Raw genomic sequence first — 24,477 nt, forward strand, 5'->3', positions numbered from 1 at the left:
TTATAGGAAAATATGAGAGAAGGACTTTGTAAAAATAAAAAAAGGAAGACTGGGAGGAGGGGCACTAGAGAGATCTGCCTGCCTCTGCTTCCTGTTTGCTGGAATTAAAGCCATGTGCCATCATGCCTGACTTCTTCCATGTTTTAACACCCCCCCCATCAAAACAACACCCCCACCCAATCTAGTTTTTCTTACCCAATCTATTTTCTGTGATTCCAGCTTTTCTCACGGCACTTACTAGCCTGGATCTCTGTGAGGGCAATAACTTTGCTTTTGTCACCATAAAACGGTCTGTAATTCCTGCTAGAACACAATAGACGCTTAACGTTATTTATGCGTTTGCAATCTTTGCCTGCATGTATGAATGTGCACCATGTGCATGCTTGGTGCCCACAGAGACCAGAAGAGGGCATTGGATTTCTCTGGAACTAGGCTTCCTTTGGGTGGGTGTAAACTCCCATGTGAGTGTGCTGCTCTGTGGGTCCTAAGAAACCAACCTAGCCCTCTGCAGCAGCAAATGCTCTTAACCGCTGAGCCATCTCTTTAGTCTTCGATCTGCTTATTTGTAAACAGTTTCAGAGTACAGGTTCGGAACATAGTCTTTGTCTTCCGTGAGCCTGGATTCCAACATTGCTACTTACTGACTTCAACTGTTAGCCTTAGTTAGCATACCGGAAAATGAGAGTATTTTATACAAGTCATAGTTTTATGAGAATCTGGCAAGATAAATATGGACATCTGTCAAATAAAAAAAAATAGTTCAATAAATAGTGTGTTAGAATGCCTAGGTAGCTGCAGTTGCCTGAGGGCTCACTCGTAAAGAAAGTTCAGCCAAAGGAGTGCTTTTTGGCCCAGATAACGATGATGACAGCTACTATATAGGCCCTACAATTACCTAGGCCACATTCCTCTCGTTGGGCCCTGTGTTTTACTTGCTTTTTATTCTGCTTCTGGGGCTGCAGCTGGTCTCGGACCCTCCTCTCCCGCTGCAGTCTCACTCTAGGTGGGAAGTTGTAAAAGCCGAGCAGGAACATTGTGTAGGCGGAACTCGAGTGCAGCGGTGGGAGGCTTCCGGGGGAACAGCACCGGTGACGGGTCGGCGGAGACAGAAAAGCGCCGGACGCCCGGCCGATCATGGAAGCTTGACAACCTGCAAGCAGGCTCTGGGAGGCCGAGACATCGGCGAAGAGGACAGAGAGTCGGAGCGGACAGGTAGGAGACGACAAGAGGGCAGGTCCCGCTGGTCTTGGCTGGACCTCCTGCTTCGATCCCGCAGGCTTTCCCAAGAAAGCAGATGGCCCCGCCGCCCCGCCCCCGTTGCAGGACACCGAGAGGTCCTCACTGTGTGCTGTTGGCTAGGAGCAAGCCCACCAGTTCTGACGTCCACTCTAGCTTGCGACTGTCGTCTTCCACGCGGTAGCTGCCCTCTATGGGCCCCTTCCCATAGAGGCTGTTTCCTTTGACCCTTTTTGGCGCTTCAGAATAGCGTCTTCCCGAGAGGGGAATTCATCTCCACTCCGTCCCTAACCTCCTCCTCGAGGAGCCTCCCACTTCAGAAGAAAAACGTCAGTCACCATTTTATTCCATCCACGCTATCACCACAGACTTTGCTCTTGAGATTGAGATCTTTCAGAGGCACCCGAGTTTCTCCCCATCCCCAACTCTCTTCCCACCCTGCTCCTTCCACTTAGTCTCTTGGCTGAGACTCCCATCTTTTCGGTTGTGTCTGCTTGGGGGTGGAGGCAACGACCAGGTTTTGTTCCTCATTTTCTAACTTAGTCTTCTTCTCCTTACCTGTCTTCCTCCCCTTCTCCCCTTCTCCCTTTCCTCTTCCCTTCCTCGGCTTTCCTTTTTCTTCCTCAGAACTCTTTGTTTTCTAGCACTTCACCTTTTCTGTTTCTGAGAGGATCTTAGGTAACCCTAAATGAGGCAACATACCTTTCCTAATATCCTGAAAGGGCTCTTCTTTGACTTCTTTTTTTCTTCATTCATACCCACACACCCATGCCCCTTTTCTTTCATTTTGTCACATTCTTCAGTGTGTATCATTTCTGGAAAACAAATCTTATGTGGGGTTCCTTTAGAGCCCATACACACTCAGCATATATTACACAATTGATGAACTAACTGTTTTGTATCAAATATCTTGACGATGACAATACAATATCTGCATTGGGATTGGGAATTGGAGAGATGGTTCAGCTGTTAAGAGCACTGGCTGCCTAGGCAGCGGTGGTGGCCCACACCTTTAATCCCAACACTTGGAAGGCAGAGAAAGATGGGTCTCTGTAAGTTTGAGGCCAGTCTGGTCTACAAAGGGAGTTCCAGGACAGCCAGGGCTACAGAGAGAAGTACCACATAAAAAAAAAAAAAAAAAAAAAAGAAAATGGCCAATAAGTGAATATATGAATGATGTAATCTTCTCTATTCAGTAAATTGTATAATTAAAATTATTAATATTAAGTATTAAATTGTATCAGTCAAATGAGGACAGTGTTGGGGAGATGGCTACGGAGTAAAGCACTTGCTTTGGAAGCATGAGGACCCAAGTTTGTTCCCAGGAACTCAGATGAAAATCAGGGCGAGGTGGCGCACTGGTAATTCTTGCCCTGGGACAGCAGCCGTGGAAGGGTCCCTAAGACTCGCTGGCTGCCAACCCAACCTACTCAGCAAGAGTAGGATCAACAAAGGACCCTATCTCAAAAAGCAAGGCAGAAGATATCTGTCTTAATTTGGGTTTCTATCGCTGTGAAGAAACACTGTGACCAAAGCAACTTGGGGAGGAAAGGGTTTATTTGACTTCCACTTCCATAGCATTGTTCCTTATCAGAGGAAATCAGGACAGAAAAACTCAAATTGGTCAGGAACCTGGAGGCAGGAGCTGATGCAAAGGCCATAGAGGGGTGCTGCTTCCTGGCTTGCTTCTCATAGTTTGCTCAACCTGCCTTCTAATAGAACCCAGGACCACCAGCCTGGGGATAGCACCACCCACAATGGGCCCTAATCACTAATCACTAATCAATCACTAATCAAGAAAATGCCCTACAGGCTTGCCTACAACCTGATCTTATGGAGGCGGTTTCTTAATTGAGTTTCTCTCCTCTCCTCTCAGATGACTTTAGCTTGTGTCAAAATGACATAAAACTACCCAGTGCGACCTGACTCACACATATATACCCGACAGGAACACACACACACACTCACACACACACATGGGGGGCGGGGAGAGGAAGTGAGAGAGAGAGAGAGGTGGATCATTTTGTGTGTCAAACTTATAACAATGGGAGAAGCCAGCAGCACTCAGGGTTGAATGGAGGGAAATGGTTTACCCCTATACTGCTATTGGGAAAGTCAACTGGCACCTGTTTTGTAATGGGATCCTTTTGCAATAGGTCAGAAGTCTTAAATGGGCTCACATTTGGAGCTTGCAATTTTACTTCTAGGAATTTATTCCAAGGAAATAATTTTAAATTTGTGAAAATGTTTAGGGACAAAGGATTTCACATTTTGTTTTTAGCAAAAAGTTGGAACTGACCTCAATGTTTAATACCAGAGGATTGTCTAGACAAATTATGGCCAAACCCATCATCATCTGCTGTAAAATATGTGTTGTAGAGATATATGTGTATATGCGTGGGTGTTTAATTATTTCCTAAAAGAATTCTTTCATAGTTATGTTGAAAAAGAATGTTGAATTCTTTTCTAAACAGTAGTGTTTTTTTTAAAGGAAACTTATTACACCCTGAGAACCAATGATACAGAAATATATAGGGCAGGAAGATAAAACGAGAGATCGCATCCTCCTAAAATAGAAACTGTTAAGTCTGTGACCCCTGGACCTTTTTGTTTATGAAGTAATTTGTCATTATTTAGGACAAAGTAGTACAATAGTACACATTATTTTATAACATTTCTTTAGTTATATTGTGAGCCTTCTTTTAGTTAAGTTGTATATGGCTTGCCTCTTTAAAAAACTGCTATATTTTTATTTCTTTGTATAATGGGATGAGTCCTGGAAAATCAGGGATAAGATTTTTGGAAGGTATGTACTGGGCCAAAAGAAGGTCTATTTTGTCTTATTTTTAAATATTCTTTTTACTTGTTCTTTGACAACTTAATGCACACATCCAATGCATCTTGACCATATCCACCTCAGCCACCCCCCTCATGCTCCTTTAGGCCCTTCAACATGGCCACTTCCACCTTCGTACCCTCTTCCCTTCCTCCCTCCCTCCCTCCCTCCCTCCCTCCNAAGGACCTGAGTTTGATTCCCAGCACCCACATGATGGCTTACAGACCATCTGTAACTCCATTCTGTGGGGATCTGATGCCCTTTTTTGGCTTCTGTGGACACCAGGGATGAACATGGTGTATTCATACATGCAGGCAAAATGCTCTCATCGATAAATTAATTAAAAAACAATATCTGCATTGTTCCTTCATATCCAGTTATTAAGATTTTGTACACGTTCTGGAGTCATGTTTGTTAAAATGTCCATATCAGCAGGAGGTCAAATGCAATTTTTGACTTAAACAGAATGTATTTTCTAGATCTGAATTGTCTTTTTTCCTTTCTTTCGATCATTCGTTCTTTCCTTCCTTCCTTTTTTCTTTGAGACAAGGTTTCTCTGTGTAGCCCTCGATGTCATGGAACTAGCTCTTGTAGATTAGGCTAGACTCAAACTCAGAGATCCTACTGCCTCTGCTGAGAGCTGGGATTAAAGGCCAGTGCCACCACTGCCCAGTTAGATTTGAATTATCATTGCTTAATTTTGTAATTATTTTTCCCACCTTCCTATGCTGAAATGACTTTTTTTTCCATTGCTGGGCAAGCCGGTGCCTTGTATAATATGCTAAGCATCAATTGAGTGTGGAGCTCTAAACATGGGGTTTTGAAGAAATGAACTGCGGCTCTGTTTTCTCTTTGTTTCTGATATGTGCCTGGCTGTGGGTGGGATTCTTCTTTTTTAAAAAAATAATTTACTTAATTTTATGTGCATTGGTGTGAGGGTGTCAGATTCCCTGGAATTGAGTTACAGACAGGTATAAGCCACCATGTGGATGCTAGGAATTAAACCTGGTCCTTTGGAAGGCAGTCAGTGCTCTTAACCATTGAGCCATCTCTTCAGCTCCTGTACGTGTGATTCTAATGACACAAAAATTGCCTCTGTGCATGGGCAGTATTCTCTGTCTTTTAATAGAGCCTAGAAATGAGGTAGATATAAAACATGTGTAAAGAAACTCCCCTGTGTCCTGGTCAGCTTTACAGACTTAGAAGATGATGCTTCTGATGGAACAGGTAGGAAAGTGTCTTTTAGACGGTGTGTTCAGAACAACTTCAGAATTGAGGGCAGAATATCTTTAACTCCAGGGTGAAGTTTGCCCATATCACAAAGTGGTTATTGTATCTAGATTCAGGGGCTGTTTTATGGAGAGTTGTGAAACTAAAGTGTTCTTGTGTCTGACCCAGCACTCAGTTCACACTTTGGAAAGGTGGTAGAATGACTGACCTGTTTTCCTTCTGGACAGATCTCAAGACCAGAGAATGGCAGGTGAACAGAAGCCCTCAAGCAACCTCCTGGAGCAGTTTATTTTATTAGCCAAGGGTACCAGTGGCTCAGCCCTTACCACTCTCATCAGCCAGGTGCTGGAGGCTCCTGGAGTCTATGTGTTTGGAGAACTGCTGGAGTTGGCCAATGTTCAGGAGGTAAGGATAGTTTTCAGACAGTCTTTCTGTCTTCTCTGTGCTATATTCTTCTTATTCTCCAGGTCTCCAGCAAATTTTAACATTGGTATCCTCTTATTTGGAATTGGTGGGGAGGAGATCAGGGATAATGTTTCAGAGCTCTTTTATTCAGTGTTCCCTTAAACTGAATAAAACTAGATTGTGTTGTTCATTGTGTGAAAGATAGTAAGACAATCCCAATGATCTAGACACAGATAGTGTTGTTTTATTGTTGCAGTCAGTTTTGGGTCATTGTACATAGTTCCACTGAGCCACATTCCCAGCCAGCTGACTTTATTTTGTTAATTGTAAGAATTTGTTTGTTTGTTTGTTTTTTGTTTTTTCTTTTTCAAGAGAGGGTTTCTCAGTGTAGCTTTGGCTGTCCTGGAACTCACTTTGTAGATCAGACTGACCTCAAACTCATAGAAATCTGCCTGCCCCTGCCTCCTGAGTGCTGGGATTAAAGGTGTGCACCACCACTGCCTGGCCTAATTGTAAATTTTTATTTAATGTAACTCTTGCTTGTTATACTTACACTAAGGTCTGTGAGTGCAGAGTGGTTTAAGCTTACCATGGCTTCCTTGGGCTGAGTACATAGCCTGACATGTAGTAGACTTTGAGTAAAGATTCAGTCAAAGCCGGGCAGTGAGGACACACGCGTTTAATCCCAGCACTCGGGAGGCAGAGGCAGGTGGATCTCTGTGAGTTCCTAGACCAGCCAGGTCTACAGAGCAAGTTCCAGGACAGGCTCCAAAGCTACTCAGAGAAATTCTACAAAACAAACAAACAAACAAAAAGATTCAATCAATATTTTTTTGAGGGAGATTTGAGAGTTAGGCTTTTTGTTTAGTTTAGTTTTTTTTTTTTTTTTTTTTTTTGAGATTGACTCTCATGTTTCCTAGGCTGGCCTTGATCCTGCTTTCACCTATCACGTGCTTGACTAGGCTCCTTTTCCAATAGGAAAGCTGACTAGCTGTAATGTGTTTCTTCAGATTCCTGAATGAACATGCCAAGTAATTATTTTTGTGACTGTTGAGAACTGGCTAAGAAGAAACAGATGAAAAACAAGCTGGCAAGACCTTACAGACTTAGCCAGTCAGAGAAGTTTTGGGAGTATCTGCATTAAAGATCTAACTAACTTTGTAATTGTATGAAAAATAGGTGCTAGATTCAATGTTCTTTACTGAATCTCTTCCGCTCTGGTCCTGAGACTTGAGGATGTTCGTGATAACTCGAAAGGACAGCTTGAGGCATGTAAGGATGCTAGCATTCTCACATTGGAGCTTACTGGGGCTTAGCAAATCTCCTTTGCCTGCAGACTCTTTCTGTTGTTCTGTTTGAGCCAGGAATAAACTAGTTGCTTGTCAGCATTCTGAAATTATGGATGCAATTATTGGAACTCTTTTTTAAATAGCTAAAATAGAATAATGTTGTCCCTGTTTTGCTTTTTGGGGTTTGGTAAGTGGGAAGAGATGGTGAGTGTGTGTGTCTTTGAGGATTGAACATACAGTGTTCTGCATGCTGAACAGGTACTCAGCCACTGAACTATGTGCAAGTCTTCCTTTTCCTCTTATTTTGAGCCAGGGTCTTGCTGAGGCCCCCAAGCCTGTAGCTCAGCCTGACCTTGAGCTAGTCATCTCCTTCCTTTAGCTTTACAAGCATCAGGGATTATAAGCCTGAGCTGTGTGACGCAGCTCAGCTACTCTTTGCATTTTTTCCCATGGATGTTATTTTGCCATCCCATGACATAAGTGAAATAAATTAATGGACATTTTTATTTGGCTCTGTTTCAGTATAGCCTTTCTGTCACACCTTACACTGTTCTAGGATGGCCAGGGTTCACAGTTCATATTTAGTGCTGAAACTTGGAACTAGTCATGCGGTTTGTTCTAGTGGGTGCCACCATACTAAATTGGGGGCTGGCAAGATGGCTCGATAGGTAAAGGTGGTGGCATATAAGCCTGATGATCTGAGTTTGATTTCTGAGAACCTTCATAAAGGTGGGAGGAGAAAATGAACTCCACAAGTTGTTCTGTGATCATACACATGTGCACTGCATCCACACATACATGTCATACACATGTCATGTACATCAACAGTTGGTATGTAGACAGGATCACCACACTCTCTTGTTTTTTCTTTTGAGACGAGCTCTCATTCGCAGGTCATCCAGGCTGACTTTGAACTCAGTGGTAACAGGGTGATGTTGAGCTCCTGATCCTGCTGCATCCACCTGAGGAGTTACATTTATGCAGCGTGGATTGAACCTAGCTCTATGTGCATGTTAGGCAAGACTCCCAGCCTTCGGTATTTGTTTTAAGGCAGGGGAGATCCTGAGAAGACTTGATGCTCCTGGTGCATAGAGCTTTGTGGTGGAGTGGCTGGCAAAGGGGCAGAGAGAGAGGAAGAAGAAGCTACTTGAACATCTTATATGTTGTGCAAAATGTCTTCCCGAGGAAAGAAGAAGATTCCCTTTTGTACTCAAATAGTCTTGTTTAGTTTTTCTCCAAGAATCAGAAGTGGAAAGGACCTTAGGAAATACCTAATAAAATGGTACAGAAGAAATGACCGTGACATCCTTGACGTTTGGTCACATGTCCTCTATAGAATATTGTAGTGAAGCTGGGCAGTATCCCAGCACTCAGGAGACAGAGCAGGTGGATCTCTGTGAGTTCAAGGCCAGCCTGATCTACAGGACAGCCAGTGCTGTGAAACACTGTCTTGAAAAACCAAAAAAAAAAAAAAAAAAAAGCCTATTGTAGCGATTAGTGGAAATTGGTTTTGTGATGAACTTTTCCTTCCTCAGCTTGCAGAAGGAGCTAATGCTGCGTACTTGCAGTTGCTGAACCTGTTTGCCTACGGAACGTACCCGGATTACATAGGTGAGTTGGCTAAGACCCTGCAGAAGATCTGAAGCTTGTGGTAACTGCCAGCTGTTTGTAGGGTGGTAGAGTTATGTGTGGGTGTGGGCAGGGTAAGCAGGTCTAATTACTGATGTGATGGTATCTCCATATTCTGTGTTCCGAAGGTAACTTCACAAAAGCATTTCCCTGATAACCTTTAATGTCCTAGGTGTTAATGGGGATTATGTGTGTGTGTGCATCAGTGAACAGAGGCCTGTATATCTCCCAGATCAGTGTCTTGAGCAGTAGTGTTTACAGGGCACTCAACTAGCAAAATAATTCAGTGTTTTTTTGAGACAGGGTCTCACTTTGTAAGGTGGCATGGAACTCATTATACAGAGTAGGCTGGCCTTGAACTCAGAGATCCACCTCCCTCTGTCTCCTGAGTGCTGGAACTAAAGGCACACTTCATCACATCTGGCAGTTCAGTGTTTTAAATGTTATCTAAAAGTTTTGAAGGTCCTGGTGAGATCTCTCAGCAGGTAGAGGCACCTGATAGGAAGCCCGACTGGTGGCTTGTGTTCAATTCCTGGGACCCACATGGTGGAAGGAGAGAGTTGACCCCTGCAGGCTGTCTCTGACCTCTACAATGCACACTGTGGTATGTGCAAACACACACACACTTACACACACACTCACACACACACACACACTCACACACACATATACATTTTTAAGAAAAAAATCTTGTTTTGCTTTCTTTGTTTTGTTGAGATAGGGTTATGTGTAGCATAGGCTGGTCTTGAACTCAAAACTTTCCTGCTTCATTCTCTTGAGTGTTGAGATTATAAGAATGAACCACCATACCCAGCTTGAATGTTCTCCAAAATAAGATTACTATATTGAAGAAAATCTGGAAAATAAGAAAACGTTATGGACCATGAAGTTGCCCTTAGCATTATGATGCTGGGTGTTTTTCCTCCTTTATGCTTGTTTGGTGTTATGTAGGTGTAATTAGATTGTGTGTGCAGTCTCATTCCTTGCCTTTCCCAGGCCTTTGTCCAATCCATAGTTAAGATATTTAATTTTTAAAAATTTTTATTGCTTTATAAATAATACCATTCAAAATTTCCACTTTCTCCCCTCTCCCATTTCCCTTCCACTCCCCCACTCATCCTTCCCCCACCTACCTACCTTTCTTCCTTTCTTTCTTTCTTTCTTTCTTTCTTTCTTTCTTTCTTTCTTTCTTTCTTTCTTTCTTTCTTTATTAGTCAGAGTCTTGCTATGTTCCTCAGGCTGACTTCAAACTCTGGGTCCTCCTGCCTCAACCTCCCAATTTCTCATCTTACAGATATGTGCCATCATGTCTACATTCATTTTTACTATTTCACAATAAACCACTATACCACTGCATTCCTAGCTCATTTGAATGTTTTTATTTTAATTCACTTATGTTTTTGCTAAATTTTCTCATACAATTATTTTAATCATACTCCTCCCAGATCCTCTCCACCTCTCTAACCACCCAACTTCATGCTTTTTCTCTCTCGCAAAAAGAAAAAAATAAAAATAAAAACCAAAGTAAAAATAATAAAACAAACAAAAAGCAAAAAGAACCTCTGAAAAAAACAAGCCCATGGAGTCCATTCTGTGTCGTCTCACTACTACTCCTGGGCATGGGGCCCACCCTGGGGTATGGCTGATACACTCAGTGACACTCCGCTGGAGAAAACTCATTTTCCCTTCCCCAGCAGGTACCAATTACAAATAGCTCCTTGGTTAGGTGTAGGAGCTTGTGTCTGTCTCCCCTCTCAGTGTTGAGGATGCAGGACCTTGTGTGTATCTCCCCTGTCAGTGAGGGTGCAGGACCTTGTGTCTGTCTCCCCTGTCTGTGAGGGTGCGGGGCCTTGTGTGTATCTCCCCTGTCTGTGAGGGTGCAAGACCTTGTGTATATCTCCCCTGTCAGTGAGGGTGCGAGACCTTGTGTCTGTCTCCCCTGTCAGTGAGGGTGCGGGGCCTTAAGATGGCTTAAGTAGGTGACAGTACTTGGTTCAAGGCTGACAACTTCTGTTCAGTTCCTGAAGCCCTAGTAAAAGGAAAGAACTGACTCTGGAAAGTTGTTCTCTGACCTCCACATGCACACTGTAGCACGACTGTGCTCACACCCACACACACATTATACACACCCACACAGTAATAGTAAATAAAATATTAAGAAACATTAAATAGTCAGGAGTGAGGTGCTTGTAGACTTAAATATTACCTTTATTTCTAAGTAATTCTTTTTGGCTTTCCTAGTTTCATCTTCCTTTCATCTCCTCTCTTCCTTCTGTCTCTTCTTTTGACAGTAGCCTGGGACTCAAGACTCCCGCTCCTGTTTCCTTGGCATCCTCCTCTCTCACTGCCACTTCTACTTATTCTGTGTTGCTGTCAGATTGAACTGTTTGCCACTCTGGTACATGACATTTCTCTGACCTGCTCTTTGTCCTGTGGAGTATATTTTGTCACTGTCTAAGGAGGCAGCATTGCCCAGATTCTGGAACCAGACTGCCTGCATTAGATTCTACTAGTTGTGTGTCTTTTAGCAAATTAAATGATCACGTGTGTGCCTCAGTTTCCCTGTCTGTACAATGAGTGTAATTATGTAAGTCTTGTTTGTTTGTTTTGTTTTATTTTTTTATTATTTTTTTAAAGATTTATTTAAGTATACAGTGGTCTGCCTGCATGTATGCCTACAGGCCAGAAGAAGGCACCAGATCTCATTACAGGTGGTTGTGAACCACCATGTGGTTGCTGGGAATTGAACTCAGAACCTTTGGAAGAGCAAGCAGTGCTCTTAACCACTGAGCCATCTCTCCAGCCCCCTGTTTTATTTTTTGAGACAGAGTTTCTTTGTGTAGCCCTGGCTATCCTGGCACTTGCTCTGTAGACCAGGCTGGCCTCTGCCTCTGCCTCCAAGCACTTTTACAAGTCTTTAGGCTAAATATTTTCAGGATTTAGAATTTGGCGAACTTAAAAAGGTAACGTGGGGCTGGGGAGGTAGCAGTGAAGAGCACATGTTGCTTCTGCAGATGACTGGAGGTCAGTTCTCAGCATCCACATCAGGCAGCTCAGTGCTCCTTATAACTCCAGTTCTAGGGGTCCAGTGCTTCTGGCTCTAAAGGCACTTGTACACATATGCAGATACCCACATATAGACATACTCACATAATTAAAAATAATACAAATATTTTTAAAGAAAAGTAGTGTGGGCCAGGTGGTGGTGTTGTACACCTTTAATCCCAGCACTTGGGAGTCAGAGACAGGAGGGTCTCAGTGAGTTCGAGGCCATCCTGGTCCTCAAAGTGAATTCTAAGCCGGGGCTGTAACACAGAGAAACCCTGTCTTGAAAATCAGAAGAAAGGTAATGTGATATATGTGCCTTTTTCTGTAATCTTATGGGACGTGGGCAACAAAACAGATGAATATTCACAAGTAGGATAAAAAGCTAGTATAGGTTTAAGGGAGGAATTGTTGTTTGATGTCTTTCAACATTATGTTTAAGAAAAAAAATCCAGCCAGATGGTGGTGGTACACTCCTTTAATCCCATCTCTCTGGGAGGCAGAGGCAGGTGATCTCTGAGTCTAGTTTAGCCTGGTCTACAGAGTGAGTTACAGGATAGCCAGGACTACATGGAGAAACCCTGTCTCGAAAACCCAAAAACCAAACGAAACAAAATTTAGTGTTTTGGACTCCAGAATTATGGTCGATGAGGTTGAGGACATTTGAACTCTTGTCTCCTGGAGTGTTGTGAGGATGAGCTGCATGTGCTCACGTGTAAGTGGATCTGGCTGTGCGTTCTGTCCTGTGTAGCTGCCTTTGTGACCATTGATGGAATTACTAAAACTGTGCTCATCCCTCAAGGTTCATCTCAAACTCTTCTTCCATGAAACCTTCATTTTTGTGGTTTTGCACCTTCCAAATGAGATTGTATTTGTTTGTTCGCTCTTTCTCTGTCCCCCTTTTTCTTCTTTCTTCCTTTATTCTCTTCTTTTGTCTTCTCTATCCTCATAACTATCTCTTCTGGTAGTTTGTATCTTTTTTCTGGTAGTTTTACCTTTGGATTTGTAGCTATAGCAACATCCAATTGTAAGACTGAGACTGGACATGGTGACTTACACCTGTAATCCAGCACTTGAGAGGCAGAGGCAAAAGCAGGTGGATCAGAAAATCAAGGTCATCCTTTACTACAGAATGAGTGTCAGGTCAGCCTGTGTTACCCTTAGAAAATCAACAATAAAACAAAACAAAACAATACAAACCTGAGGACGCATCCAGGGTTTTTGAATTGTGTACTCCACATAGTTGGTGCTTCTGGAGTTGTGTGGTGCAGCTCCCAACATAGCCCAGAGTTTTATTCATCCTCAACTCCCTGATTCTCCTTGTAAGATGTGTGCATTGCACATAACATGCTCACTGAGCTTCACAAGGGCACAACACTATTCCATTAAGATAGTCGGTCACGTCATTTGTTTGTTCATGTCTGGCTCTGATACTAAGTTCCTGTCTTTGCTTTCTGGAAGCACATGGTCTTCCAGAGAAGGTAGGGGCTGTGATGGAGAGTGTAAGTACAGTCATGACAGTGATCTAGTAGTAGATTTGGTGGGGGAGTTGATGAGCTTATCATAAAGAGAAATCCTAATTTTATTTTGTGTCTTGATTCTTGTGGTGGGTGGGACCGAGCAGCCAACAAGGAGAGCCTGCCAGAACTGAGCGCAGCTCAGCAGAACAAGCTGAAACATCTTACCATCGTGAGTTTGGCATCAAGAATGAAGGTACTGTCCAAACCTTTCCTGTCTTCATCTGAACCCCGGCTCAGGTGTCTTATTGCCATCAGTGAAAGAACTTGCAGCTAGTAATATCCTAAATGCATGAAATGTACTTGGCAACTAAAATGTGTGGACAGTCACTCCCCATTCTGTTTTGGAAAAGCAAGCCCAGCAGTGACTGATTAATCATGTCTCTCTTCTGGCATGCTATGGGGCTTCATGCAGGTTAAGAGGAGCCTGCTACCTAAATGTTCTTAAAAGGTGTCTTTTTGACTGTTTTTGTTATGTGATACCGACCCTCACTATGTGGTCAAGGCTGTTGAACTCACTATGTAGCATAGGTTGACCTCACAATCATGGCAATCCTCCTGCCTCAGCTTCCCACATGCTAGGTTACGTGTGTGTCACACTATACCTGGCCTTAGTAAGGCTTCTTGCAGCAAGTTAACAGCTTCCTGATTCCCTGGTGCACTACATTGATTGCACTCATGCTGGGGGAAAGACTTGCTTTGTTGGGCTGAGTGGAGTTTTACTGATTTGTGATACTGGGGATTGGATTCAAGGCTTGTGCATGTGAGGCAAATACTTTCTTTCTTTTTTTTTTTTTTTGTTTTTTTGAGACAGGGTTTCTCTGTGGTTTTGGAGCCTGTCCTGGAACTAGCTCTGTAGACCAGGCTGGTCTCCAACTCACAGAGATCCGCCTGCCTCTGCCTCTTGGCTACTGGGCGTGTGCTACCACAACCTGACTTGTCTTTCTTTTTTTTTTTTTTTGTTTTTTTGAGACAGGGTTTCTCTGTGGTTTTGGAGCCTGTCCTGGAACTAGCTCTGTAGACCAGGCTGGTCTCCAACTCACAGAGATCCGCCTGCCTCTGCCTCCCAAGTGCTGGGATTAAAGGCGTGCGCCACCACTGCCCGGCTGAGGCAAATACTTTCTATCACTGAGCCACACCACTAGTCCAGAGAGATACAGTTCTTTTGTTTTGTTTTGCTTTGCTTTGCTTTCCTCTCTCTCTCTCTCTCTCTCTCTCTCTCTCTCTCTCTCTCTTCTTTCCCTCCCTCCCTTCCTCCTTCCCTCCTTCCTTCTTTTCTTTCTCTTTTTTCTTTCTTTCTCTCTTTCTCAGCCTCTGGTCTCTATCTCTTTCTCTTTCCCTCCTTCTTTTCTTTTCTTTTCTTTTCTTTTCTTTTCTTTTCTTTTCTTTTCTTTTCTTTTCTTTTCCTTCTATAAAGGGTTTCTCTGTATAGCCCTGGCTATCCTGGAACTTTGATCTGTAAACTAGGCTGGCCTTGAACTCAAAGAGATCCACTTACCTCTGCCTCTGTATTGGGATTAAAGGTATGCTCCTGCCTGGCAAGATAGATACCTGTTCTGTTTTTCTTTGGGATTTTCAGGGTTAACTGCATTAATTGAATTTTTTTCCTTATCTGCTAACTTTGTGTTTATTTAATTTTCATATGCCAACATTAGGACCTATCCTGTCAAATTCCACCACATCGTAACTGCTGGTTCTCTGCCTCAGCCAATTTAGAAGAAGCCTTGCAGCCAGTAGCTTACAGCTTTTAACAGAGAAGGGCCAGACTCCATTAATGTATAGTTGGTTTTGACTTACCCCCTCCTTATTTGTGTCTTTCTGTGAGAGTATGCCTGTGATAAGTTTTCTTTTCTCCTCTGTAATTAAGAGTTGTGTGTTTGTTCCTTGATTGTCTTTTCAGTTATCTAATCACAGATTAGGTTTCTGGTCGCCAGCCCCGTATTTCAGGTGGAAAGCTCCTCTTCCCCTTTTCATCCTTTCCTCCCTTTCTCTTGTTCTGGAGATTGAACTCTGGGGTTGGAACTCAGTGCCTGTGCATGTTTGTCTGGTGCTCCACCACTGTGCTATACTAGTGGCCTAGTCAGCCCTATTTTCCAGGGGAATCAGGGCACAAGGACCTTTATCTTTTCCTAGTCATGGACCTCTTAAGCATGGTAAAGAGTAGGAAGACTGTCTTCTCCTCCTCCTCCTCTTCTTCTTGTCTTTTTTTTTTTTTTTTTCGAGACAGGGTTTCTCTGAAGCTTTGGAGCCTATCCTGGAACTAGCTCTTGTAGACCAGGCTGGCCTCAAACTCACAGAGATCTGCCTGTCTCTGCCTCCTGAGTGCTGGGATTGTGCGCCACCAACACTTGGCCAGGAGTAGGAAGACTGTTTTCTCTCGAGGCCTATCATTTTATACCCATCCATCCCCCTAGAGAGCATGCTTTAATCTCTAGGAAACCCTTCTAGGTGTTCTTGCTGTGTTTCTCTTCTGTATTTGCCTTCCTCTTGCCTGTTTCTCCTTTATTTCTAAACTAGTTCTGATATCTCAGGGTTTATAGAATATATATGTTTAGATACTCTCTTTTTTAGTATGAGGGGCTGTTACTGGAGATTTGATGTAGGTTATAAGAGTTTGAGAAACAAACACAAACTTCAGGATCAACTGAACTGCCCAGCTCTACTGGCCTCTGTAGGTAGTAGATGTGCTGGCCTGCGAGGCGATTGGTTTTTGTTGTTGTTGTTGCTGCTGCTGCTGCTGGTGGTGGTGGTGTGTGTGTGAGTTTTTGTTTTGTTTTGCTATGCCTCTACTGTACTGGGTAAGCCCTGTTTTAAGCTTGCAGCTGTTCAGCATTTTATGCAAAGTTTTCAAGCCTCCATAAGGTGGCAATGTAGTGAATACTGAGTATTTCTCTTTGCTGTGGAAGGAGTGTTTAGCATCTGTCAGAGGATGGGTGTGGAAGCGGGGAGCAGAGAGCTAGGAAGGTGCTTCCTTGGGTGCTGTGGATCTTGTTTGGGTGTCACAGGTTCCACAGTTTATTTATCCATCTCCTGTTGTCTTAGATATTGATGATTACCACTGGCCTGCATTGCCTAAGCACAGAGAGACAGCTATTGCCTTGTGGGTAATACTTGAATTTTTTTGTTTCTTTGCAGTGCTTGCCAAGTGTTTTTTCTAACTGTCATGTGACCTATCCACAGTGTATCCCCTACTCTGTGCTGCTGAAGGACCTGGAGATGAGGAATCTCCGGGAACTAGAAGACCTTATTATTGAGGCTGTCTACACGGACATCATCCAGGGCAAGCTGGACCAGCGAAACCAGCTGCTAGAAGTGGATTTCTGCATTGGCCGTGACATCCGAAAGAAAGATATTAACAATATTGTCAAGACCTTGCACGAGTGGTGAGGCTGGGAGATGGAGGGGGGCTTCTCGTACGCCCTTTGTGTCTCTCTTTACAAAACTGTGACTTTCAGAAGTCAGCCAAGGGTTTGTGGTAGGCCTTGGGGCAGCCGGGAAACTGAGGCCCTAGGACACGGAGACTGAAAGTGGGGCTTCATTTCTAATCACCGCTGTGTGGCATTAAGCATCATTTCAGGCTTCCTTGTGCCTGAGTAGTAAAACTGACTTTAAATGCAGCAGGGCTGTGTAACAGTGGGCCATAAAATACTCATGTGGAGATGCAGGTAGGATCTCTGCCTCCTGGCAGTGTGGCACTGAGTCTGCACCTTCCAAACATAAACTCAGTTTGGCCAAGCTCAGGAAGTAATGTCAGTAGCCCGTCAGCTAGTTAGTGCTGGTGGAATGTCGTGAGGGCTGTATTAAATGGGCTTTTGTGACTTGGGACACAGGCGCATAGCATAGGTCATAATTGTCTGGGTGGCACACGCCTGTAATCTCACCTCTCAGGGTGCTGAGGCAGAAGGATTATGAGTTGGAGGCCAGTTGAAGACTCTAATTCCCAAACAACCTCCTGCCCAAAAAAGTAAGTGAATTTAGGAAAAGAACTGGGACTTAGGGATATAGTTTTATATTAGTAGAATTTGATGTTTGCAAAAGTGATTACATGTTTTGAAAGGATTTGCTATGAGGTTGAAATGATTTGGAGCTTATAAAGCCAGAGCTTCTTAGGGAATTGTGCGGAAGTTTGGAGGGAGAGAACATTATTGGGAGTGGGGAGAGTCCCATATAGGCTCACAGCATGCTATATGTCATTATGCAGAGTGGACAGCTTTGTGCTGGGAGATAGGGAACCTTGCTTTGTTTTTGTTTGCGTTTTGGGGACAGGGACTTGTTCTCTAATCCAGGGTTGCCTGGAACTGTGTGTCCCAGGTTCGAGGGATACATGGTTTAGATCAAGTTTAAGATTTGCCCTAAACTCTGATTTGCCCGACTCTGCCTCCCAAGTGTAACCACACCCAGATTTTTCTTCTTTTAAGATTTATTTATTAGTGGCACACCCCTTTAATCCCAGTACTCAGAAGACCGAGGCAGGCAGATCTCTTGTGAGTTGGAAGCCAGCCTGGTTTACAGAGTGAATTCCAGAATAGCCACGATTACACAGAGAAATATATGCATACACCTTTTCTTTCTGTCCCAAGAAAGAATGTATTCATTTTTATTTTATAAGTGTCTTACTTGCATGTGTAGAAGTACACTGTGTTTAGCTGGTGCCTGTAGATGTCAGAGTCCCTGAAGCTGGAATTATGGATGGATGTGAGCGTGTCCATGAGTGCTGAGAATTGAACTTGGATCCTCTGTAAGAGCAACAAGTGCACTAACCATTGAGCCATCACTTTAGCCACTGAAAGAGACTTTCAGAACTCCTATTTAGATGTTAGAGGTCAGTTAGAAACAGAGTTATTGTCCTGAGAGATAGCACAAATATGGCAAAATGTTGACCATATTGAATAGTAGTGGGCGGTATATGAATATTCATTATATTGCTTTTCCAAAACATTCTTATTTTTGAAACAGGATCTCAGTTTGTAGACCTGGCTGGTGTTGACCAGTCTAACCTTGAACTCAGGCCTGCCTTCGTTTGCCTCTGCTTCCTGAGTGCTGGGATTAAAGGCTTGTGTCACTGAGCCCAGCCTGTTTTTAAAAATTTTAAATGAAAAGTGGGAAAATAAAAGTGAGAAGTTGTTGATAACTAGGAAATAACTCCAAATTCTGAGGAAAAAGGCAATCTCTAAAATAGCATGTGTTTAGAAAATGTATTTTTTTCTGTTGTAGAAAGGGATCAGCCAGGGTTACCTGTAGAGTTTGTCCCTCCTTCTGTCTTAGTCTGTATCACTGTTTCTTACGGGCTGCAAAGACTGGAAGCTAGAGCTGTATTCCAGGAAACTCCCCCAGGCCACTGTATCTGTGAACTTGTCTGGAAGGAGAGGGACTGGTACGGCCGTCCAGCAGAAGGGTTGTTGAAGGAAGTCCCCTCAAGTGCTGTGCCTCGGGAGGGCTCGTTCCTCACTGCTGCTCAGGGCTGGTGTTTCCATTGCAGGTGTGACGGCTGTGAGGCAGTTCTGTTGGGCATCGAACAGCAAGTTCTGAGAGCCAACCAGTACAAAGAGAACCACCACCGGACTCAGCAGCAGGTGGAGGCAGAGGTAAAGAGACAGGGACATTTGTTCCTCTCTTAGGGTGTGCCGAGATATGAATTTGCAGTGTTTTTGTCTGTGTCATGTGCTTTCCTGTGAATGCGACAAATAGCCCCTAAACACGCTTGGGGTTTGGTGCTGGAAGGTAGGGATGTGGCCGAGAATGAGCAGGCCTGGATTATAAAACATGTAATTCTCCAGTGTACGCACACTTTGTAGCTGTTGAAGAAAAGAAATGGTGACAATGTGTTTTAAAAATGGGTACAAGGGAGCTGGAGAGATAGGTCAGCAGTTAGGTGGATTCACCACTCTTGCAGAGGACCTGGGTTTGGCTCTCTGCACTCACATGGTAACTCATAGTCACCTGGACTCCAGTTCCAGGGGGTCTAATGCCTTCTTCTAGCCTCCATGGCTCGTCCTTGTCCATGTACCCAGACATATGCCCAGGCTCACTCACATACACATAGAATAATAAACATTAAAAAGTATTGAAATTTGAAAGAAATCTGAGGACAGGGCAAGGTCACCTCTTTCATACCAGTTAATGTGTTAACCAACGGCTTTCTAGGACACTTAGAGCAGACGGATGTGGAGAGAGAGGGCAGAGCTCAGCACCTTGCTCATGGTCTGGTGTCAGGAGCAGGTGCTCATGGCTGAGCTGTGCTTCAGGTGCTTACGGCATCCTTGCCTGAACACAACACATACATAAAGAACAGAGGTGATCCTGGCACAGCCTCCTGTGTCGTTACTTCTCTTATGCTTGGCTCAGATTTACAATCATTTTTATCAATTGAGTAGGTGAAATATATTTTTTTCCCATTTGTCCTTAAATTCCATTGCTCTTCAGAAGGGAGAAACTTGATAATTTCCTTTCAGATCTTAGAGCAACAACTTTCTGGTGAGTTGTGCTTTCCAGAGCCTCCCTTTGAGTTCAGTCAACCCTATGACAAACTGCCTGAGAAGTTTCTCGTTTTAGCCTTTTATAGAAATAACATATTTAAATGTAGTTCGGCATACCTGGGGGAGACATAATACAACAGTAGCGTTCCACGGCTTTGCGGTGCCCCTGAGCAGCACTCTGGAGGGAGAGGAATGGGGCTTGCAGCATCACGAAGCCTCCCTTCGTTGCATTTGCTTTCGGAATGTATTTTTCTTTATATTTGAATGTGGCTGTGTGTGGTGTTCTGTGGAATATTAATATATAGCTATTGTTACACAGTCACAGAATAGGCTGTGTTCCCCTCACGTAGGAATAGAACAAGAGTAAGCGCAATTTTTTATTGTGGAGAAAATCCCTGAGGAGTTCAGTTGTTACAGTTGCTAAAACCATGCCTCCTGGGAACCTCAGAGCGCGATTCTCACCATCTCTCACATCTCCGCAGCCTTTCCTGTGGGCTTGATTCTGTTTGCTCTTTTTGCTTTTACTTGCTCTCTAAAGTTCACTCCAGGCTGGCTTCAAGCTTTCTGTCCTCCTGCCTCGGCCTCTGGAGTCCAGGGACTATGGTTACCTATCACCACACCTGCCTGTCTCTTGCACTGCCCTGAGTTCTCCCCTGTCCCCTCCCCCTGGGGAGCCCTTCTGTCTCTTGCTTGTCCTTAGGATCTCTGATCTGATAGTACCAGGCTACATTTTGTTAACAGGTAAACCCACTGGGAAGTTCCTGATGCCTATGCTTTGAAAGGCTCTGCCAACTCTAGGTTCCCTGGGTGGGGTGGGGCAGAGGCAGCCTCTAGGCCAATTCCTTGAGGAAGGAAGCCTGAAGGGCCCTCGTCAGATTTAGGTCAAAGAAGACACACTTGTGGGAGTACTTGTTATCAAATGGGTGTGAAAGATGAGGGTGCAGATGGTTGGGTACCTTAAAGTCTTTGAGACTAAAGTAGGTTTAACTGGTAGACCTGCCTAGGAGGCCATTCTTGGGTCCTGGACGTGGGCATCTGCACTTAGTTCGGTACTGCCTGGCAGAAGCACTAGTTGTCATTGTCTATCTTTCTGCCACCTCCTTTCCTCCCATTGTGTGTATATTTTTGGGTACAGATGCACAGGCCTGTGGATGCACCTCAGGTGTCATTCCTGAGTCCTTTTTTTTTTTTTTTTTTGGAGTCTCTCTTTGGCCTGGAAGTCTCCAAGTAGGTCAGGCTGACTGGTCAGTGAGGACCACGGATCTGTCTCTGCCACCTGACCCCTGGGACTGTAAATGTCTTCTGCTATGCTTGGCATTTTGTGTATGGGTTCTGGAATCAAAATCAGGTCCTGTGTTTGCAAGGTATGCCCTTTGCTGACCATGTTATCTCAGCCAACTAGGTGGACTTTTTTTTTTTTTAATACAATGGTACCTGGAGGGACAGCCGTGGGTGCTGGGAACCGGACTCTTATATTTTTGGTTGTGAGCCTAGCCTTTAACGGCTGAGCCATCCCTTCAGGCCTAGGTGGACTTTTTAAAGGAGTTGTAATTTTTATCAAAAGACTATGTATCTATCAATTTACTTACTTATTTTTTAGACATGGTCTCACTATGTAGTCTTGGCTAGCTTAGAACTCACTGTGTAGACCAGTTCAGGGCTGGCCTTGAACTCACATAGAGCTGCCTACCCCCATCTCCCCAGTGTTAGGATTAAAGGTATGTGCTACCGTGTCTGGCTAAAGACATTTAAAAAAGATTTTATTTTTACTTATATATATATTGTGTGTCTGTATGAGTGTATGCCATATGTATTTGGGTGCCTGAGGAGGCCAGAAGAGGTTATCAGATCCCCCGTAACTATGGGATGTTATGAGTTGCCAGATGTGGGTGCTGGGAACTGAACTAAGGATCTCTTGTTGCTCTTAACTGTTGAGCCATCTCTCAAACCCCAATCTGAAGAAACTTTTGAGCATAAGTAAAACATATCCCCAAACCTATCCATCCCCAAATCCTGAAAAACATTGAAATCTGAAACACTGCAGGTTCAAGTCATTCCAGACACTGGATGCTCAGCCTTCACAGCGATACTGATTCAGTATGAAACTTGCATCCATTTGATCTGGAAAGCCTTGTCTAAGAACATCCTTCACAGATGCTCCCAGGGTGCAGAGGTAAACGAAGGCTGTTTATACCAAACACTGGTTCTTAAAGTAGAAGCGTGTGGGCTGGGGAGATGGCCCAGCAGGTAAGGGTGCTTGCTGCTCTTCTAGAGGATTCACAACTCCTGTAACTCCAGCTCCAGGGAAGCCGATGCCCTCTTCTGGCCTCTGGGGCCATCTTTCTAGCTCCTAGTTCCATGTTGTTGTTTTTGCTGAACTCATTTCCATTTCGTTTATGAACAGTCTGTGTGTCTCCCTCTGGGTCTCTGAATATCATTTTAGATTTCGTTGCAGAGAATTTGGGCCACTTCTTTAGGTGGTCCTTAGAGTGGGAACAGGACTTGGTGAGTTTCAGGTTTGTAAGTACAGGCAGGTCACACAAGTTCTGTTTCTCCTTCTAGGTTAGCAACATCAAGAAGACACTCAAAGCAACAGCATCCTCCTCAGCTCAGGAAATGGAACAGCAGCTGGCTGAACGGGAGTGTCCCCCTCATACTGAGCAGAGGCAGCCAACTAAGAAGATGTCCAAAGTGAAAGGTCTGGTCTCCAGCCGCCACTAGGGCCGGCTGGGGCAGCTGGCACTCACCAGGCCTGGGTCAGGTGGGGAGGGGACACCCAGGCCCTATTCCTCCCCTCTCTAGCTGCAGTGAGTTCCAGACCTGCCCACCCCTCACCAGTACCTCCCCGTCCATTGGTACCATTGCGGAAAATGATTGCTCCTCCTTCGCCTCCCTTCCTAGTTGTTCCCTTCAGACTCAGGGGCTCAGCGGATGCCATCCCAACAGGGTCCGACACTGCCCAGCTTCCCTCCAGGGGTTCCTTGTCTCTGTGTATGGGCTCCCCCCTACCCCCCAGTTGTTCTCTTGCTCCATGTCATTTTGTCAGGCTGGTCCTAAGCTGGAGGCAGTTTACCCAGTCCCGAGGGATGACTGTGGAGGAGGCTCCTCTCTGAGTGAAGAGGGGGCCGTGCTTCTCTAGCCCCACGTACCACAGTACCCACAATGGTGCAAGTCTCTCTAGTCAGGTAGCCACAGTCCCCCCTCCTGCCTTACCCCTGTTGGCAGTGCCAGTTCAGGCCATGGAGGGATGTGGTGCTGGGCTCTGTTTACTAACCCTTTGGGTTTTCAACCTCTTCAGCCCAGCCAGGATCTCTCCTCAAGTTGGGAGCTCTGGGCTGACTAACCTCTGGTATCTGAGTATGAGTGGAGGGTGGCAGAGGTGTTTCCCCTGCTTGGTGTCCTCTGCTGTCCCTGACTGCTCAGCCTTGATTTGGCACCTAGGCCCAGCTGCCCACTGGGATTGTCTGCCAATATTTGCTCTCCCGAGATCTTTCATGCCTCCTGGCCGTCCCTGGGGCAGGAATGGTGGTGCCGAAGCTCCTCAGATTGGTGAAGGACCATTGCTGCTTCTTTCTCCTTCCTTCCTGCCCCTCCTTGGCTGGCAATCCAGAGCCCTCTGATGACATACTCCTGACCAGAGAAAAGGACTTGACTAGACTTTCTGAACTTGAACAGTTTCAGGTTATATTTTAATTTTTTTTTTGTACAGGTTGATTCTAATACATTTCAACATGCCTTTTTCTCCCTTGTGTCAATATTTGTTATAGTCTAATCGCCGGAGATTTCTCACCTGGTTGGAGGGTGTGTGTGTGTGTGTGTGTGTGTGTGTGTGTGTGTGTGTGTATGTTTGTGTGTTTATTTTCCTTATTTTCCGAAGGGAAGGTGGAGGCCCTGAACTGATTTAAACTTCATTGAGAAAAAAAGCACATTTTAGAAAAAAACAAAATAACAGAAGTGTAGATTTGACATCTGTGACTGTGGATTATGGGGCTGTACAGGTGGGTTTGGAGAACAGTAGTTTGGGTGACGTAGAGACCGAAACTCTGTTTTAGTAGCATTGGTACAAAGTGGGTTGATCCAGTGTTAAAAGTATTGTTTTCCTTTTCTGCTGGTCCGTGTGCTCATATGACACTGTGCCCAACAGAGGTTAAGTTGGACTCCCCACGTGTGTTTGATGAATTCCCGCATTGCGTCTCTGTGGAAGAGGGGTCCTGTTATTAAATAAATGTGGCGCTCCCAGCATCCCACATCCTCACTGGAAATTCATTCCTAAGGTCATGGAGGCATCCTGGGATGAAACACATCCACACTGATTTCTCCACCAGGTCCTTTGGGTGTTGGTATTCTAATGGGATATGTTTTAGGTAACGTTGGGGAAATACGTACTTCTCAAAAACCCTCAGAGATACAGAACATCTCCCTGCTTCATAGATTTTTTTCCCCATTACCCTTTCTAGACCCCAGACAGGGATGCACTGTGAGAAGCTACTGCTTCTTCTTCTTTCCTCCACTGACGAGTTCATTAGGAAATGGGATTTGTTTATTTTTAATTCAATTTAAAATTTTTTTTCAAGACCGTGTTTCTTTGTATAGCTTTGGCTATCCTGGAACGTACCCTATAGACCAGGCTATCCTGGAACTCGCCCTATAGACCAGGCTATCCTGGAACTCGCCCTATAGACCAGGCTATCCTGGAACTCGCTCTATAGACCAGGCTAGCCTGGAACTCGCTCTATAGACCAGGCTATCCTGGAACTCGCCCTATAGACCAGGCTATCCTGGAACTCGCCCTATAGACCAGGCTATCCTGGAAC

General features: G+C 44.4%; 2 protein-coding genes across 10 annotated transcripts in view; one reads left to right on the top strand and one right to left on the bottom strand.

Annotated features, from left to right (window-relative positions):
* Positions 1-24,477, bottom strand: part of Htr2b (5-hydroxytryptamine receptor 2B) — a 748,006-nt gene that overhangs the window by 526,498 nt on the left and 197,031 nt on the right. The window lies entirely within an intron of this gene.
* Positions 1,049-23,882, top strand: Cops7b (COP9 signalosome subunit 7B). Of its 2 annotated transcripts, XM_050123127.1 has the most exons (7): positions 1,049-1,212; positions 5,530-5,707; positions 8,532-8,607; positions 13,295-13,383; positions 16,368-16,570; positions 18,667-18,772; positions 22,226-23,881. In XM_050123127.1, exons 2-7 carry the CDS (start codon positions 5,546-5,548, stop codon positions 22,382-22,384), a joined length of 795 nt encoding a protein of 264 aa, XP_049979084.1. In that variant the 5' UTR covers positions 1,049-1,212; positions 5,530-5,545; the 3' UTR covers positions 22,385-23,881. The 2 variants fall into 2 exon arrangements, with proteins under 2 accessions (XP_049979084.1, XP_049979085.1); XM_050123128.1 differs by lacking the exons at positions 1,049-1,212; positions 5,530-5,707 and adding an exon at positions 16,230-16,287 and having other exon boundaries at positions 8,558-8,607; positions 22,226-23,882.

The sequence above is a fragment of the Alexandromys fortis genome, unplaced genomic scaffold (genome assembly GCF_014885135.2).
Source record: "Alexandromys fortis isolate MF-2015 unplaced genomic scaffold, M_Fortis_MF-2015_v1.1 scaffold_213, whole genome shotgun sequence".
Lineage (NCBI taxonomy): Eukaryota > Metazoa > Chordata > Mammalia > Rodentia > Cricetidae > Alexandromys > Alexandromys fortis.